Source organism: Periplaneta americana, chromosome 16 (assembly GCF_040183065.1).
Source record: "Periplaneta americana isolate PAMFEO1 chromosome 16, P.americana_PAMFEO1_priV1, whole genome shotgun sequence".
Lineage (NCBI taxonomy): Eukaryota > Metazoa > Arthropoda > Insecta > Blattodea > Blattidae > Periplaneta > Periplaneta americana.
The window spans coordinates 162,706,190-162,721,320 of NC_091132.1; the positions used below are offsets into that span (position 1 = coordinate 162,706,190).

The window sequence follows — 15,131 nt, forward strand, 5'->3', positions numbered from 1 at the left end:
TTCGTAATTCAAGTGCGGCAAGAAGGATGTACCCATCAACGTTTTTCGCAAAGAAGATTACCTAATCGGCGAACCTTTGTAACAGTTTGTTAAAGACTATTGGAAACTGGGAGTCTCTTATTCCGTTTCGAAAATCACACAACCAGAAATTTCGTAAAAAAGTAATACTGCTTTACGGAAGTCGGAGAGATTAAATTTTTCATTAGAAAAAAAGTTCGTGTGATTTTATGCAGTAAACCAATATTATTTTTTAGAAGTACAATAAAAATGGAGCGAGATTGAAAGTTTGTATTTGCTGCTCGTTTTATGTAAACAACAGTTGCCCTGGTCCGCCCCTGCATTAGAACAGAGCATCTGTTTTGTACCGGTTTGTCTGTACCTGCTTGAGCTGTACTGTGTACTTGTAAACCCCCTCCTTTCCATCCAGCAACGTTGCCAAACGCCTAATATTGTAAATGCCAATAATATGTTTAATATTGCAATTAGAAAAAAAATTGCGAGGACATTTTTTTCCCCTTATGACATGAATAATCGTCAGTTAAAATAATGACACTATACATAATTTGAGCTCAGTCAAGACTTCACATCATTTTCATATTGGCAGTACTTTGTATGGTTTCGCTCCCATATTGTTAAAATTAATGTTTCTCATTCACCCTCTAAATATTCTTAAATGTTTTGGCTGAAAACTGTCCAGAACTTCGGAGATGGCAGCAAGTTCGTATTCCTATTTCCTGCCACTAGATAACAGACTCTTACGACTTAAAACTTCGGACACTTATATAATCATGTTGTTAGTACAATGGAAATAGTATTAATTCTTATTAAAAGTTGTGTTTTTATTATTAATAATCTTAACTTAGAGTCTTAACGATCAAATGGCTGTCTTACAAAGGAAAGCAGTAAAAGAGTGACTGAAAATTTTAATTTTAGTTATTGATGTCAATATAGAACTACCACATACATAATTAAAATAATAAGGAGAGTAGCGAGACCAACCTCTAATATAAACACAACAATAAATTATATGAAAATTAATTTTACAGCAAACGAAATAAAAATAGTAAACAGAAATCAGAACCACAGAAACTTAGAGCAAAATAGTTTTTAGAAGCATTCTCTGTTCATTATAGTTGAACTTAAAACAGAACTGATATTTTGGTATACATCCAAAGCTTGTATTCCACATACATGTCACAAACTAAAAACTTTTGGCATTCCTCCATACTCTTCACTGTTCCCAAACGTCTTTTCCCACACTTAAATTTCTCAATACATTTTTACCAATATCCATCTTTCCCAAACCAGATATTCTTCATTGATGGTAACTATTAGTTAGAAATTTCTTCTTTATACCTCTTCTCCTTCCGAGAATAATTTTTATGCCGGTGGATAACCCGTTCCCCTCAAGAAAGCCTGTCTTCTGCACTTCAGAGCTGTGTAATATGTTTCACTTTATGACTTATGGTATTATTGCCAGAAGGGCCAGGAGAACACTATTTCTTTTCTCACAGAGAAGGGTGAATGTGAATGTATTTAGTTAAGAAGTGGAACAAGGAGATGAGAGAGACTGGAATTACTTCCTAAAGAACTAACTGCTGGCACAGAAGCAAAATCAAGATGAGGTGCATATTACACATATAGTATATTTATATAGAGTAAGAAGTGCTAAGAAATTGCAATATTTATAGTAAGAATAATAATAATAATAATAAATTTAATGTGGTGAGAGTTATCCGGGATAATAGGCCGTGGTCTACTTCTGATGTTCCAAGGAGACCTTTCGTGTACAGCTGCAGGAGACATCATCAGTGGCGAGGCACTCTAGGGTATAATGATCTCCTCTGCGTGCCGAGGACAACTGGTGGCGTCAATGGGTTGCAAGTTATCCATGCTAATAGGCCATGATCTAGTGACGATGTCCGACCAGAAGTTTCGTCTACAGCTACGGTAGACATCATCAGTGGTGAGGCACTCTAGTTGTCCTGACACACTGAGAAGATCACTACGCCCTACAGTACAGTAGCCTAGATAACTCACCTAATTGACGTCAGCTGTGAAAGCCTACATTCAGAAAATACATTTATTACCTAAATTATTAAATTTTATAATTTATATTTAAATATTAGAAAAATAACCTCTGGTGGAGGATGTAGCTGATATGTACATTTATTATCGGTATGTGTCAGAGGAATATGAAGGGGTGAGATTGAAATAGACCAAGGCCACACTTTCAACAAAAGATTTTTTTTTTGTGCGAGTTCATTTCTTACATGTATGGGGAAGCTGCTAGTAAAATATTGTAACAATTACTCAACAAAAGACGTTAATTATGCGTCGAAAAAATATGATACCACACTTAATAACATTGCACTCTAAACTCTTAATATGCTCTCCTGTAAAATCTTGTCTCTGTGGCTTAGGACTTAGGCCTATATCATCCTCACCCCTTCAATTGATTGTATACATCTAAAGTTTTATTAGTGTAATATGTTATTAGTCAGCATTGTATGCAATGGAGGGGGGAAAGGAACTGGCCACCATACACCATCTCCTGGCTTAGTTGTCTCATGGTATCACTTATGAGGTTCAGACCTGTCTTCTAGCAGTTGACTAAAGAACATATTACACAAATATAACATTTGAAACACAAAATATAAATTTGAAAGTCATTTAAGTCGAGTAAAAACTCTAAATGTAATAGTAAAAATACATTAACGGTTAGTAATTGATATAGCAGGTGTAATGGTGCAAGACTGTTATTTTACTTATGCTGTGTTTTGACAATGTGATAATGTTCTGAAATGGCGTTCACAGATTTCTTTCTCTGTTCTTCGTAAGTCAACTGATGTGGAACCAATTGCGCTCAGATTTTTCGGTAATGCAGGTGCTTCGTCACAATGACGTGTAGGGAACCGTGACTTATTCCCACCAAGCAGTGACGTTCTTCCAAAGACATCCGTCGATTTCCGATTTCCCCGTATAACATCAACCTCAGCAATAACAGCAGGATTGACGCCATGATGAGCCTGTCCTGGACGAGCATTATCTCGCAGTGGCACCCATCCCTCTCGGAATCTCTTGTCCCATTACAGTACACGCGAATATGACGTGATGTGTTCGCCGTAAACAGCAGACATGCGACGATGGATTTCTCGTCCTCCTACTCCTTCAGCAGCCAAAAATCGCACTACACCTCGCTGTTCTTTACCTGCCTCCATTAGTGATGTTGGACAAACACATGTATCCCTAACCTCACTTCCAACACAATAAACGAACGACTAATGTATAAGCAGAGGTTGTAACTGTGCTTTCGCGAGTCGCCACCAGATGCCAGTTCAGAAATCAAATACCGGTGGTAGCAACATGCCCGCTGTAAGGCCCGTATAGAGATGGGTCGGAGTCGTTCATTGATGCGAGCTAGCTCTTTGACTCCCGCTCCTTTTGAGGAGTCGTTCATTGAGAGTCGTTCAAAAGAGCGGAGCGGTACAGTGCCCTCCCTCTTTCTCAACCAGCTCGCTCCTAGTGATCACTCACCCCACGCTTCACCACTGCACCGCTCCGACTCTTCTACGATAAATGCAGAGCTGGTTGTTAACTGTATGACATAATACACATGCTTCTCAATAGATGCCATTGCAATAGACATTCGAATCGGTTTGCATCGGTCTGTGAATGCGGAGAAAAGCTTCTTGTACACGTACAGTAAGGTAAGTTTCCATGTTATCCCAGAGGGAGAGAGCCCATTTACATTACTTACGCTATTTTACGAACCAGTAACAATCGTGAAGTATCGGTATGTAGTATAAACAGATCAATTAAAAACAGTTCTGAAAGTGTTGGTAAACAGGGACGTCGCTAGGGGAGTGCGAAAGGGTGCGCAAGCACCCCATAAAAATCGGAGCACCCCTTTCCGCACTCCAAAGGGCAACTTATTAACAAAATACTAGGCATAAATTATTTTGAAAAACAAAAACAAACAAACAATTTCTTGGATGTGAAAAAACTGCGTCCCATAGTGTATCGTAATGGATTGAATAATAATAATAATAATAATAATAATAATAATAATAATAATAATAATAAACAGATGTATAGTATGCGCGCAAGTGGATGAAAGAACATTCTGGATTTTTATGTGCCACATTTTTACAGCTCGCACCCCATCCGCACCTCCCTTGCTCTGATCCTGGCGACGTTACTGTTAGTAAAGTAGTATAAATAGCAATTATGAAAGTGTACAATGGTATATAAAAACGGCTAATGTACAAACATGATCTATTTAGCAATAAGGAGAACAGAAACATGACAATAGGCAACGTTTAAACGTGTCTGCATTGAAGTGTAATTTAAACATCATTGCGCATGACCACACTGACAGACGTGCTGGGTATCGTGATCAGGGATTGTATACAGCTGTAAAGGAGCTGCGGAGCGCTGTGCGTTGGGAGTGAGCCATAAGCAAGAGAGCGAGGTGAAGTTGCCTTGCTCTCCCAAGAGTAGGGAGCGAAATGCAATGAACGACTCGCTCTTTTGTACGGAGGGAGCGGAGAGCCGCTCCAGAGCGGGAGTCGTTCATTCGAAACGACTCGCTCATGAGCGTCCCATCACTAGGCCCGTAACACACTTCAAGAGTTTTCGTCAGCGAGAAATGTGTTGCGAGAAAGAGGCGAAGAGCCTCCTCCACACACTTGGCGAGTTCTCGCTATCACAGATCACACCTCGCTATGATCATCTATGCACTGCCTTCATGCAGAAATAAGTTTTCTGATTATAGTAATGACTCTCGTTGGGGGAAATATTATGGGTCATGTATTTACGTATATTGTCGTACTTAAATATATAACCTGTAAGTATATTGTCGTACTTTACACATTACGTACGAACGCTATGTTGAATCTGATATTCAGGTGATGAGGAAATGGAGTTACATGAACATATTTTGTTAATGAAAAGAAAAAGTAGGCCTAAAATTAAAGCCAGAAATATCTGAAAATCACATTGTATCTTACGAAATAAGGGCGAGATTTGGACACTGGTTTCGATTTGAAAGATGATACGTTTAGGCGTTATTTCAGGTTCAATGGACCACAGTTTTTTTTGCCATTCATGATATGATAAAGGATTCTTTGCTATGTTGTGATTAAAATTATGTAAAGTGTTAAGACATATAGATACATTATTTCAAATGTTTAATTAATACTATTAAATCTCATCAAAATAAAATATAGCCCTATTTATTTTCAGATAATCTCCAGATTTCTTCTTTAAGTTTCGTGTTTTTATAGTTTTCATCCCGTGTATCATATAAATAGGCCTACGGGTGACATCGTACAAGTTCGATAAGTTTCTGACTGCAATTATCAGCCATCTTTCCTCATTTTCAAATAAAAACAATACAATTCATCGCCACCTGTGATGTCTTTTTCTACATTCAATCGTCATAAAGAGTATAAATGTCAAACATCATTGATAAATGTGTCAAGAAAATTCGCTGAGCTACCGATTCCAGCGAGAAACTCGCGCGAGGTTTTTGCCTTGAGAGAGAATCTCTTCCAGTGTGTGGACGTCCATTTGAATCCATGTTATCAATTTATTAATTATCTCGCAACACATTTCTCGCTGACGAAAACTCTGCAAGTGTGTTACGGGCCTAAGATATACACATGGTGACACGTTTTCATTTGACTTCCCGTCATAGATAATTGCAAATCTAATGTTTTAAGATAATTACGATATAGCTTTTGTGCATCCAACCTATTGTCTCAATGCGTGTTAATGCTATGTAACAGATTTTTAAATAAGTTATTTCACTTAAGAAACCATAATGGATATCTAAGCTTACTTCTTAAATAAGCCACTGATGTAGATAAATCAGATATCAAGTTATCTAGTTATAGTATTAGACCCGCGATATAAGAGTTCATAGTGACGATTCGGAGAATGAGTGCTTGTTCTGGCTTTATATTAATTGTTGTAGAAATAAAATTACTATGAAAAAAATTATAATGAAGGCATGAGCGATTTATAAAATCTTTAAGTATTATATATAAAAGGTTTCTTTATTTCTTTTTGTTGAACTTAATTTTTAAGTTAAAAAGCTTAAATTTATTTATGGGACGAGAAGACCGGATGAAAACGCACGAGATTCAACTCACATTATATCTGACGTGACCAACAGCTCGATAAACAAAGCTGACGAGGTAGCTAGATATTGCAAGCCGTTCGATAAGATTAATGTACAGTACAAATGTGACTGAATGTTTTTGTTCTCATTCACGCGCGGAGGTAATTCAGAGCATTGCTCCATTTATTTTAAAACAGAAGCATGCAATATTTCCTGTCTCGAATCTTAGACTGTCCATATACATACACACGCCTCTCCCATGTGATCGGCATTTGTAGTTGAATCGAGTAATACAATATTATAAATAAACAAAAGAATGAAAAGAATGGCATATTAACGTATGCCTGCGCACTTGGGCTGACAATTCAAATGTGATAAATTTTTTGCCACGGGCAGTGCTTTTTTCCTGGAAAAAAGTTTACCGGAACTATATCATTCGATCACATAATACAACAAAAACGTAGGTTTAAAAATATTAGGCCTACATACCTTATATTACAATAAGTTCCAAACGGAGCTCATCGATTTTAAGCCTAACGGAAATTTTGCGATTTCGAGTTATAGCTACAGGATCAATAACGGAAGATGGCAGCACTAGATTGCAAGAGTTACTTTTGCACCAACGATAATAATGAGAAAATGTAAACTCTTGGACTCGGCAGTGGCGGCAATTTTAATTCTCAATTTCGCTTACAAAATATATCTCGTTGGAATTTGTAATGGCAAAAAAATTACCGGAACACGTTCCGGCTGAAAAAAAGCGCTGCCCATAGGTATCAAATTTTGAATTGGTTTTCGATGGTGTGCGTATATACATGGATTCTAACATGTCTCATATTTGAGAAACTTCTCCCATAGGTAATATACAGTATATGAACAGCTTTTCGTCAGTGTGCGTAGATGTGCCAGTTTTGAAATGTCCAGAATTTGATACTTTTCCTACAGGTATCAACGCAAAGACTAATTTTTGGTAATACAGAATATATCTGTTATGGTAACAATGGTTATTAACAGGTGCTGTGAATTGAACTTCGGTGTAGCTCAGTGCTCACAGCACTTGGTACGTAGAACCAAGGACCTGTGTTCGATCCCAGGTGCCAAAACGAATTTTTCTCCTCTAATAACAATTGCTGCAGGTATGACACTCGAATGCTTTTTCACTGGAATGCAATCGTTCATGGCCTCTGAGATATTTTAAAGCTGAGAATATTTATCGAGATGTATAGAATTTGAAGGAATTTTACTCGTGCGTACGCATATGAATACAGAATGTCCGGAATTTGAGAAAGAATAGGATTTGAATGACGTTTCGTTCGGTACATACGTACATAAATTCCTCAGAGAGCCTGATAAATAGAAACATTTGCACAGGTATCGAATGGGAAAGTATTTTTTGAGAGTATGCGTAAGTTTATATTTTCTGACCGAGCCCAATCGCGACAAACCTTTTCAACACGTAACATATTTGAACTGGTCACAAAACGTAATCCACCAATTTTATTTGAATGACTTTTGGCCTTTGTGCGTGCGTATATGAATTTTGAGAGCTCCTAATGTTGAGAAACATTTCACACAGGTGGCACATTTGTACGGTTTTTCGCCAGTGTGAATGCGCATATGAATTGTGCGAGAACACAAGTGGGAGAAAAATTTCCCACAAAAATCGCACTTGAACGGCTTCTCACCCGTGTGAGCACGTAAATGAGTTGTGAGATGTCCTGATTCTGAGAAATCGTTACCACAGTAATCGCATTTGAAAGGCTTTTCACCAGTGTGAGTGCGAGTGTGTTTTGTTAGAGACCACAATACTGTAAACACTTTCCCACACGTATCACATTTGAAAGGCCTTTCGCCAGTGTGCGAGCGTACATGTATTCTGAGATTTCCCAACTGTGCAAAACATTTTCCACAAGTAACGCATTTAAATGGCTTTTCACCAGTGTGCGTGCGTAAATGAGTCTTTAAATAGCAAGGAGCTTTGAAGCATTTATCACAGGTATGACATTTGAAGGGCTTTTCGTCAATGTGCAAGCATTCATGGGATTTGAGATTTCCCGATCGTGAGAAAAGTTTCCCACAACTATCGCATTTGAACGGCTTCTCGTCAGTGTGCGTGTGTAGGTGTGTGTTCAGATTGCAAAGAGAGTTGAAGCATTTACCACATATATCACATTTAAATAGCTTTGTGCCAGCATGTGTACGTACACGGGTTTCGAGATCTTCGGACTTAGATAAACATTCTGCATAGGTATCGTGTTTGGACGTCGATATATCAGTGTGGTGGCCAGACTGCGACAGCAAATTGTTATTTCTTCTACGCCTGTGGTCGTAAATCTCTGATTCAAGGACACTTTCGGAATGAGGGTTCACTGAAGAGAGATAATTATCCGGACTTGTGTGTTTCATCAGCGGTTGTTCAATCCCGTCAGTGTAGAATATGCTGTAATGAAGAATATCCCATCTGTGAAAGTTGCGAATGTCCAAAGATAAAAAAAATATCAAAATTACAAGACATGGTGCAATGCAGTAATTTCTCCATTACAAACTGACAAACAGGGCTCTCATATCAAAACTTCCCAGTCTAAATACTTATAAAAACTGAATTCAATATAAACAAAAAACGTCAATTTAAATATTGAGAGGGAAGTCAGAAACCAGGCTTAATTGCATTTTAGATTTAACACCCCATCCCCATCAGAAATTTTAAATGGCACCCTTATATTTTTCTACTTAAATATGAAAGAGCATGCAATTGTTTATACACTCATTCATTTATTTGACATCTTTTGTTTTATATCGTTGTCTGGCAACCTCGATTGTTGTCACTGTTAATTAGAGCTTAAGCTACAAATACCATTCAACATTTCTTGTAATAGTTGTGTTCGTGTATTAAATTATTGTAAAATGGTATATACCCTCCAAGAAAGAACAGAAATCATATTTATTTACTGGAGCTGAAAACAATTGTCCTCGTAGAACTGCTACAAATTCCAACGAGAGGCATTGTGGAAAAAAATGTAAGTCACCGATGTTATATATCTAATAAGGAAATTTGAAGAAACTGGTTCTGTGTGCAAGAAAGCTAATGGCCAACCTAGAAAATTCGATGAAATTTCGCAGATTAAAATACTAGGCCATTTCGTTAATGAACCCACCATTTCCATTCAAAAAGTAGCTGCCATAACAAACATTTCCATACATAAAGTGCTGAACATGAACAAATTTTCCCACTACAAAATACAAAATCATCAACACCACAGTGAAGACGATCTTGATAGAAGAATAGAATTTTGTGAACAGATGTCTCAGAGAATTGAAGATGATTAAAATTTGACACAAAACATTTGCTTTAGTGATGAAACGACTCTTTTCGTAAATGGGTTTGTCAACAAACGCAATTGTAGGTACTGGAACATTTGAAATCCTCGTGAAGATAATATCCAGTTTCCTCAGAAGATCAATGTGTGGGCTGGAACTTATGGGGATCAAATTGTTGGGCCGATTTTCATTGAAGAAAACCTGACTGGAGAATTGCATCTGAACATATTAGAAAATGTAATTGATCCACTTATCACACTGTCGCTAGAGAACCAAGTCAATGAAGAAAATCTGGTCTTACTTACTTACTTACAAATGGCTTTTAAGGAACCCAAAGGTTCATTGCCGCCCTCACATAAGCCCGCCAGCGGTCCCTATCCTGTGCAAGATTAATCCAGTCTCTATCATCATACCCCACCTCCCTCAAATCCATTTTAATATTATCCTCCCATCTACGTCTCGGCATCCCTAAAGGTCTTTTTCCCTCCGATCTCCCAACTAACACTCTATATGCATTTCTGGATTCGCCCATACGTGCTACATGCCCTGCCCACCTCAAACGTCTGGATTTAATGTTCCTAATTATGTCAGGTGAAGAATACAATGCGTGCAGTTCTGTGTTGTGTAACTTTCTCCATTCTCCTGTAACTTCATCCCACTTAGCCCCAAATATTTTCCTAAGCACCTTATTCTCAAACACCCTTAACCAATGTTCCTCTCTCAGAGTGAGAGTCCAAGTTTCACAACCATACAGAACAACCGGTAATATAACTGTTTCATAAATTCTAACTTTCAGATTTTTGGACAGCAGACTGGATGATAAGAGCTTCTCAAACGAATAATAACACGCATTTCCCATCTTTATTCTGCGTTTAATTTCCTCCCGAGTGTCATTTATATTTGTTACTGTTGCTCCCAGATATTTGAATTTTTCCACCTCTTCGAACGATAAATCTCCAATTTTTATATTTCCATTTCGTACAATACTCTGGTCACGAGACATAATCATATACTTCGTCTTTTCGGGACGAACAAATTATACTCTTCCGCCTGAGAACATGCAAGAACTGAAAAATAGAATAATCCAAGAACGTAATCGGACTGTGAGGAAACACACCAAAACGTTCGCCAGGAGTTCCAAAATAGAAGCCACCGGTGTGGCTCAGTCGATTAAGGCGCTTGCCTGCCAGTCTGAAGTTGCGCTCGGGCGCGGGTTCGATCCCTCCTTGGGCTGATTGCTTGGTTGGGTTTTTTCCGAGGTTTTTCCCAACCGTACGGTGAATGTCAGGTAATCTATGGCGAATCCTCGGCCTCATCTCGCTAAATACCATCTTGCTATCACCAATCTCATCGACGCTAAATAACCTAGTAGTTTATACAGCGTCGTTAAATAACCAACAAAAAATATAAAAAAATCCAAAATAGGCTCTATTACTGTTTAACAAACAATGGCGTACATTTTGAACACTTAATTTAGTGCAAAATAAACTGTTTCTTGTCAGGTTGCCAGGCAAAGATGTGAAATAAATGAATGAGGTGTATAAACAATTGAACATTCTTTCATATTTAAGTATAAAATATAAGCAAGCTATTTGAAATTTCAAGGTGGGGGTAAATAATTAGTTATTTAGACTGGAAGGTTTTGAAATGAAAGCCCTGTATATGCATCTCACATAGAATATCTGGAAAAGAACTCCAATCCCCTACTATGCAATGAAATTCCATCCCTCTACAGCAAACCTAAACTCGTATTATAATATTTATATACAAATTCTTCCCCATCTAAACAGTGAAAAAGTATTAAACCTCTTAAAAAGTGAAAATTAAAATCTAAATTTTTAATATTCGGATGTAGCTGAACAGGATTTTCAAGGTTTATTAACTACACTTGTTTTGTCTCCTACGCAACATCTGCACTTCTCTACAGCATCACAATGCTACCACATCCGAGTAGCAGTAGTCGAGAATTACAGAAGACCTCTTATTACGCGACACGGTAACACATAAGATTCATGCTTTACGTCATAATTTACTTGACCCAGCCCAAAATTAATACCTACACTCACCTCTCAGTTAAGACTTCAGATTCCCCTGTCGTTACTTCCAGCATAGACTCCTCTTTTATTGGAGACACGACAAATGTCTCTTCCTGCGAATAATAAATAGCAGTATAATAAAGAAGATGGTACCATTTCTGTTGAAGAAATACATAGAAAACAAATCTACAAGTGTAATAAGAGCTGAACACAATGCTGTAAAAATGGGAACATACAAAATATTAACAAGTGCTTAAATACAATTACAGTTACAACCATGTTTTGGTTGCAAAACGGTATTTGTCGAATACAGGGGGGGAGAGCCATTAATCCTTCCCATTGAAGGCTTTAAGGAACCAACCTGGACAAATACCCAATGTCCCATCCCTACCTTCCCGTGGTGCAGCTGTTAGTAAGCATAATTTTACAAGCTGAACTAAAGGGAGGGGCTACTCATCAATTAGCACTGGTCAGCTTGATGAGTTAATGACCGAATTTGGTATAATTTTCCTCTATTCAATACCTAATTCTCTCATTACCCTTTCCTATCCAGTCCTCTGACTGAACTCTTACTTTTTTCGACCCCAACGGCATTAGAGCATTCGAGGCCTAGGGGTTCATTTCACTTTCCTTCCTACTTTTCTGTTCCTAGTGCTGACCTGCTATGGCACTAAAATCGTCCTCCAGTGGCTTAAGGAGGGAAAGTTGGTGATCAACAAGATCTCCCAACTAGGTCCAGTGGACCTGTCTACCAACAGCAGGTGTGGTCCTCCAGACATTCTGGGGGTTGTGTGTGAATGAAGTAGCCACCAAAACATTAAAATATGGTGTTCACTTAAAACGGCTACAACTTACCATTTAATTGGTAATATCTTTGAAAAATATTGGAGTGCAAGAGGTCAAATGAATTTATTGTCAAACGCCTGGCATTAGAAAACAACAACAACAGTTACAACCATTAATTTAGTACAATTATCAGAATAGGTCGAAAAATAATGTATAAAACTGGCAACACTATCAAGAGAAATATTTTTTTTGTAGGTTATTTTATGACGTTATCAACAGCTTAGGTTATTTAGCGTCTGAATGAGATGAAGGTGATAATGCCGATAAAATGAGTCCAGGGTCCAACACCGAAAGTTACCCAGCATTTCCTCATATTGGGTTGACTGAAAACCCCGGAAAAAACCTCAAACAGGTAACTTTCTCCGGCCGGGAATCGAACCCGGGCCACCTGGTTTCGCGGCTAGACGTGCTAACCGTTACTCGACAGGTGTGGACTCGAGAGAAATAATTCGCTAGGAAAATGATAAAAAAAGGATGTTCAATGAAACAACAGAGGTAACATATGAGGCGTTCAGAGCAGAAGTGGTGTAAGTCAAGAATGAGTAATGAGGGTTAAAGTGAACATTCTGTAAAATACAGCGCAAAGTAGCAATTAATATTCAATTTATTAAAACTATTAGTAGTCAGTGGATAACAAGGACATACCAATTGCTACTTTGCGCTGTATTTTACAGAATTCTTACTTTAAACCTCATTACCCAATTTTGACTTACACCACTTTTGCTCTGAACGGCTCATATAATACAGTACTGCGCCACATAGCCAATACTTTTTAGACGAAAATGATGATGATGATGATGATGATGATGATGATGATGATGATGATGATGATGATGATGGTAGCGAGGAACTTAAAGGGCTCAGGATCCCTTAAATACAATGAAGTTTATTAGCAACATGATATTTGAGAGTAGAGTACATCTGGCATTGAAGTTACACTAAAGAAACATTAAACCCATTTGCGCAGATACAACTGCATATTTGGTACTTTCTGTCATATGCTTGTGGTGTCAGTGCTTAGTGCTTTTCATAATTTAAATCACTATGTATGTTACTAAAGTTAAAATGTTTTAGATGAAGTGGTATATCTTGGTAAATGAAAGGTCGATGTTTCCAATTCTATACACAGCTTCATATTTATTATGTTCTCCATTTTATTGTAATATTTATGGCTACGTTTTCTATTCTGACGCAGCATCATGTGATGAAGTAAGAGATTTCACATATAGAATCATAAAAATAACACTATACCAGTACCTCTTATGGATTAATTTAAGACATTAGTAGCTGCATAGGGATCAACAGAACCCCCAGAGTAGAAAATTTAAATTAACGCAACAAATGACAGTGATAAACTGGAAGTTATCATGTAGTCATATTGCCGGTACCCTTTCAGGAAGGTACTGACAAGCTGGGCAATGTAGGCAACAGCGTAAAAATAATACAAAACAACATACAACACTAGGGGTTAACATCACCCCCACGTGACTATTTGTTTTAAATTATGGTTTATTTAACGACGCTCGCAATTGCAGAGGTTATATCAGCGTCGCCGGTGTGCCGGACTTTTGTCCCATAGGAGTTCTTTTGCATGTCAGTATATCTACTGACTTTAACCAGTCGCATTTAAACATAGTTAAATGCCATTGACTTGGGCCGGAATCGAATCCACATAGAACTAAACCAAGTACGCTACCGAGGCTGATACTTAAATATTAATGTGATTGTTAGTCAAATATTACGTTATGACTGCCATATTTATGGTGCACAAACCAACAATAAGATCTTATTGCTCTACTCCAGGGTTTGGTTACGAGATTTCCATGGACAGACTTGAACTAATATGTAAATTCCTAAATTTTGCTGACAACTCAAAGAACAGTAGCAGCACAGGTCTTCCTAAACTGAATACAACTGTCCCTATATTTCCATATCTCAACAACAAATTCCAAAGTTTCTATCTTCCTGGAGAAACCATAGTATCCATTGACGATATTCAGCCATTATAGAAAGGAAGATTATATTTTAAAGAGTACTTGCCGCTAAAAGCATCAAAATTTTTAATTCAGATGTACGAATTGTGTGAAACTAGAACTGGGTATCTGGGGTCCCTTGTGATTTTCACTAGTACTTACTTACTGGCTTTTAACGAACCCGAAGGTTCATTGCCGCAGTCACATAAGCCCACCATCGGTCCCTATCCTGAGCAACATCAATCCAGTCTCTATCATCATATCCCACCTCCCTCAAATCCATTTTAATATTATCTTCCCATCTACGTCTCGGCCACCCCAGAGGTCTTTTCCCCTCTGGCCTCCCAACTAACACTCTATATGCATTTCTGGATTTGCCCATATGTGCTACATGTCCTGCCTATCTCAAACGTCTGGATTTAATGTTCCTAATTATGTCAGGTGAAGAATACAATGCATGAAGTTCTGTGTTGTGTAACTTTCTCCATTCTCCTGTAACTTCATCCCTCTTAGCCCCAAATATTTTCCTAAGCATCTTATTCTCAAACACCCTTAGCCTCTCTCAAAGTGAGAGTCCAAGTTTCACAACCATAAAGAACCGGTAATATAACTGTTTTATAAATTCTAACTTTCAGATTTTTTGACAGCAGACTGGATGATAAAAGTTTCTCAACCGATTAATAACAGGCATTTCCCATATTTATTCTGTGTTAAATTTCCTCCCGAGTATCATTTATATTTGTTACTGTTGCTCCCGGGTATTTGAATTTTTCCTCTTTTCGGGATTTACTTCTAATCCTATCTCTTTACTTGCTTCAAGTAAAATTCCCA

The 15,131-nt window shown here is 37.8% G+C and overlaps 1 protein-coding gene across 2 annotated transcripts in view; it reads right to left on the bottom strand.

Moving 5' to 3' along the window:
* Positions 1 to 4,118: 4,118 nt before the first annotated feature.
* Positions 4,119 to 15,131, bottom strand: part of LOC138691700 (zinc finger protein 214-like) — a 70,880-nt gene continuing 59,867 nt past the window's right edge. Inside the window, exons 8-9 of one of the 2 annotated variants that reach the window (XM_069813962.1) lie at positions 11,512 to 11,594; positions 4,119 to 8,567 (exon numbers count right to left, since the gene is read on the bottom strand). Coding sequence is in view for 1 of the 2 variants with exons in the window: in XM_069813960.1 (XP_069670061.1) it covers positions 7,625 to 8,567; positions 11,512 to 11,594 (1,026 nt within the window). In the remaining variant the exon portion in view is untranslated. The remainder of the gene's footprint in view (positions 8,568 to 11,511; positions 11,595 to 15,131) is intronic. The other variant, XM_069813960.1, reaches the window with a different exon arrangement.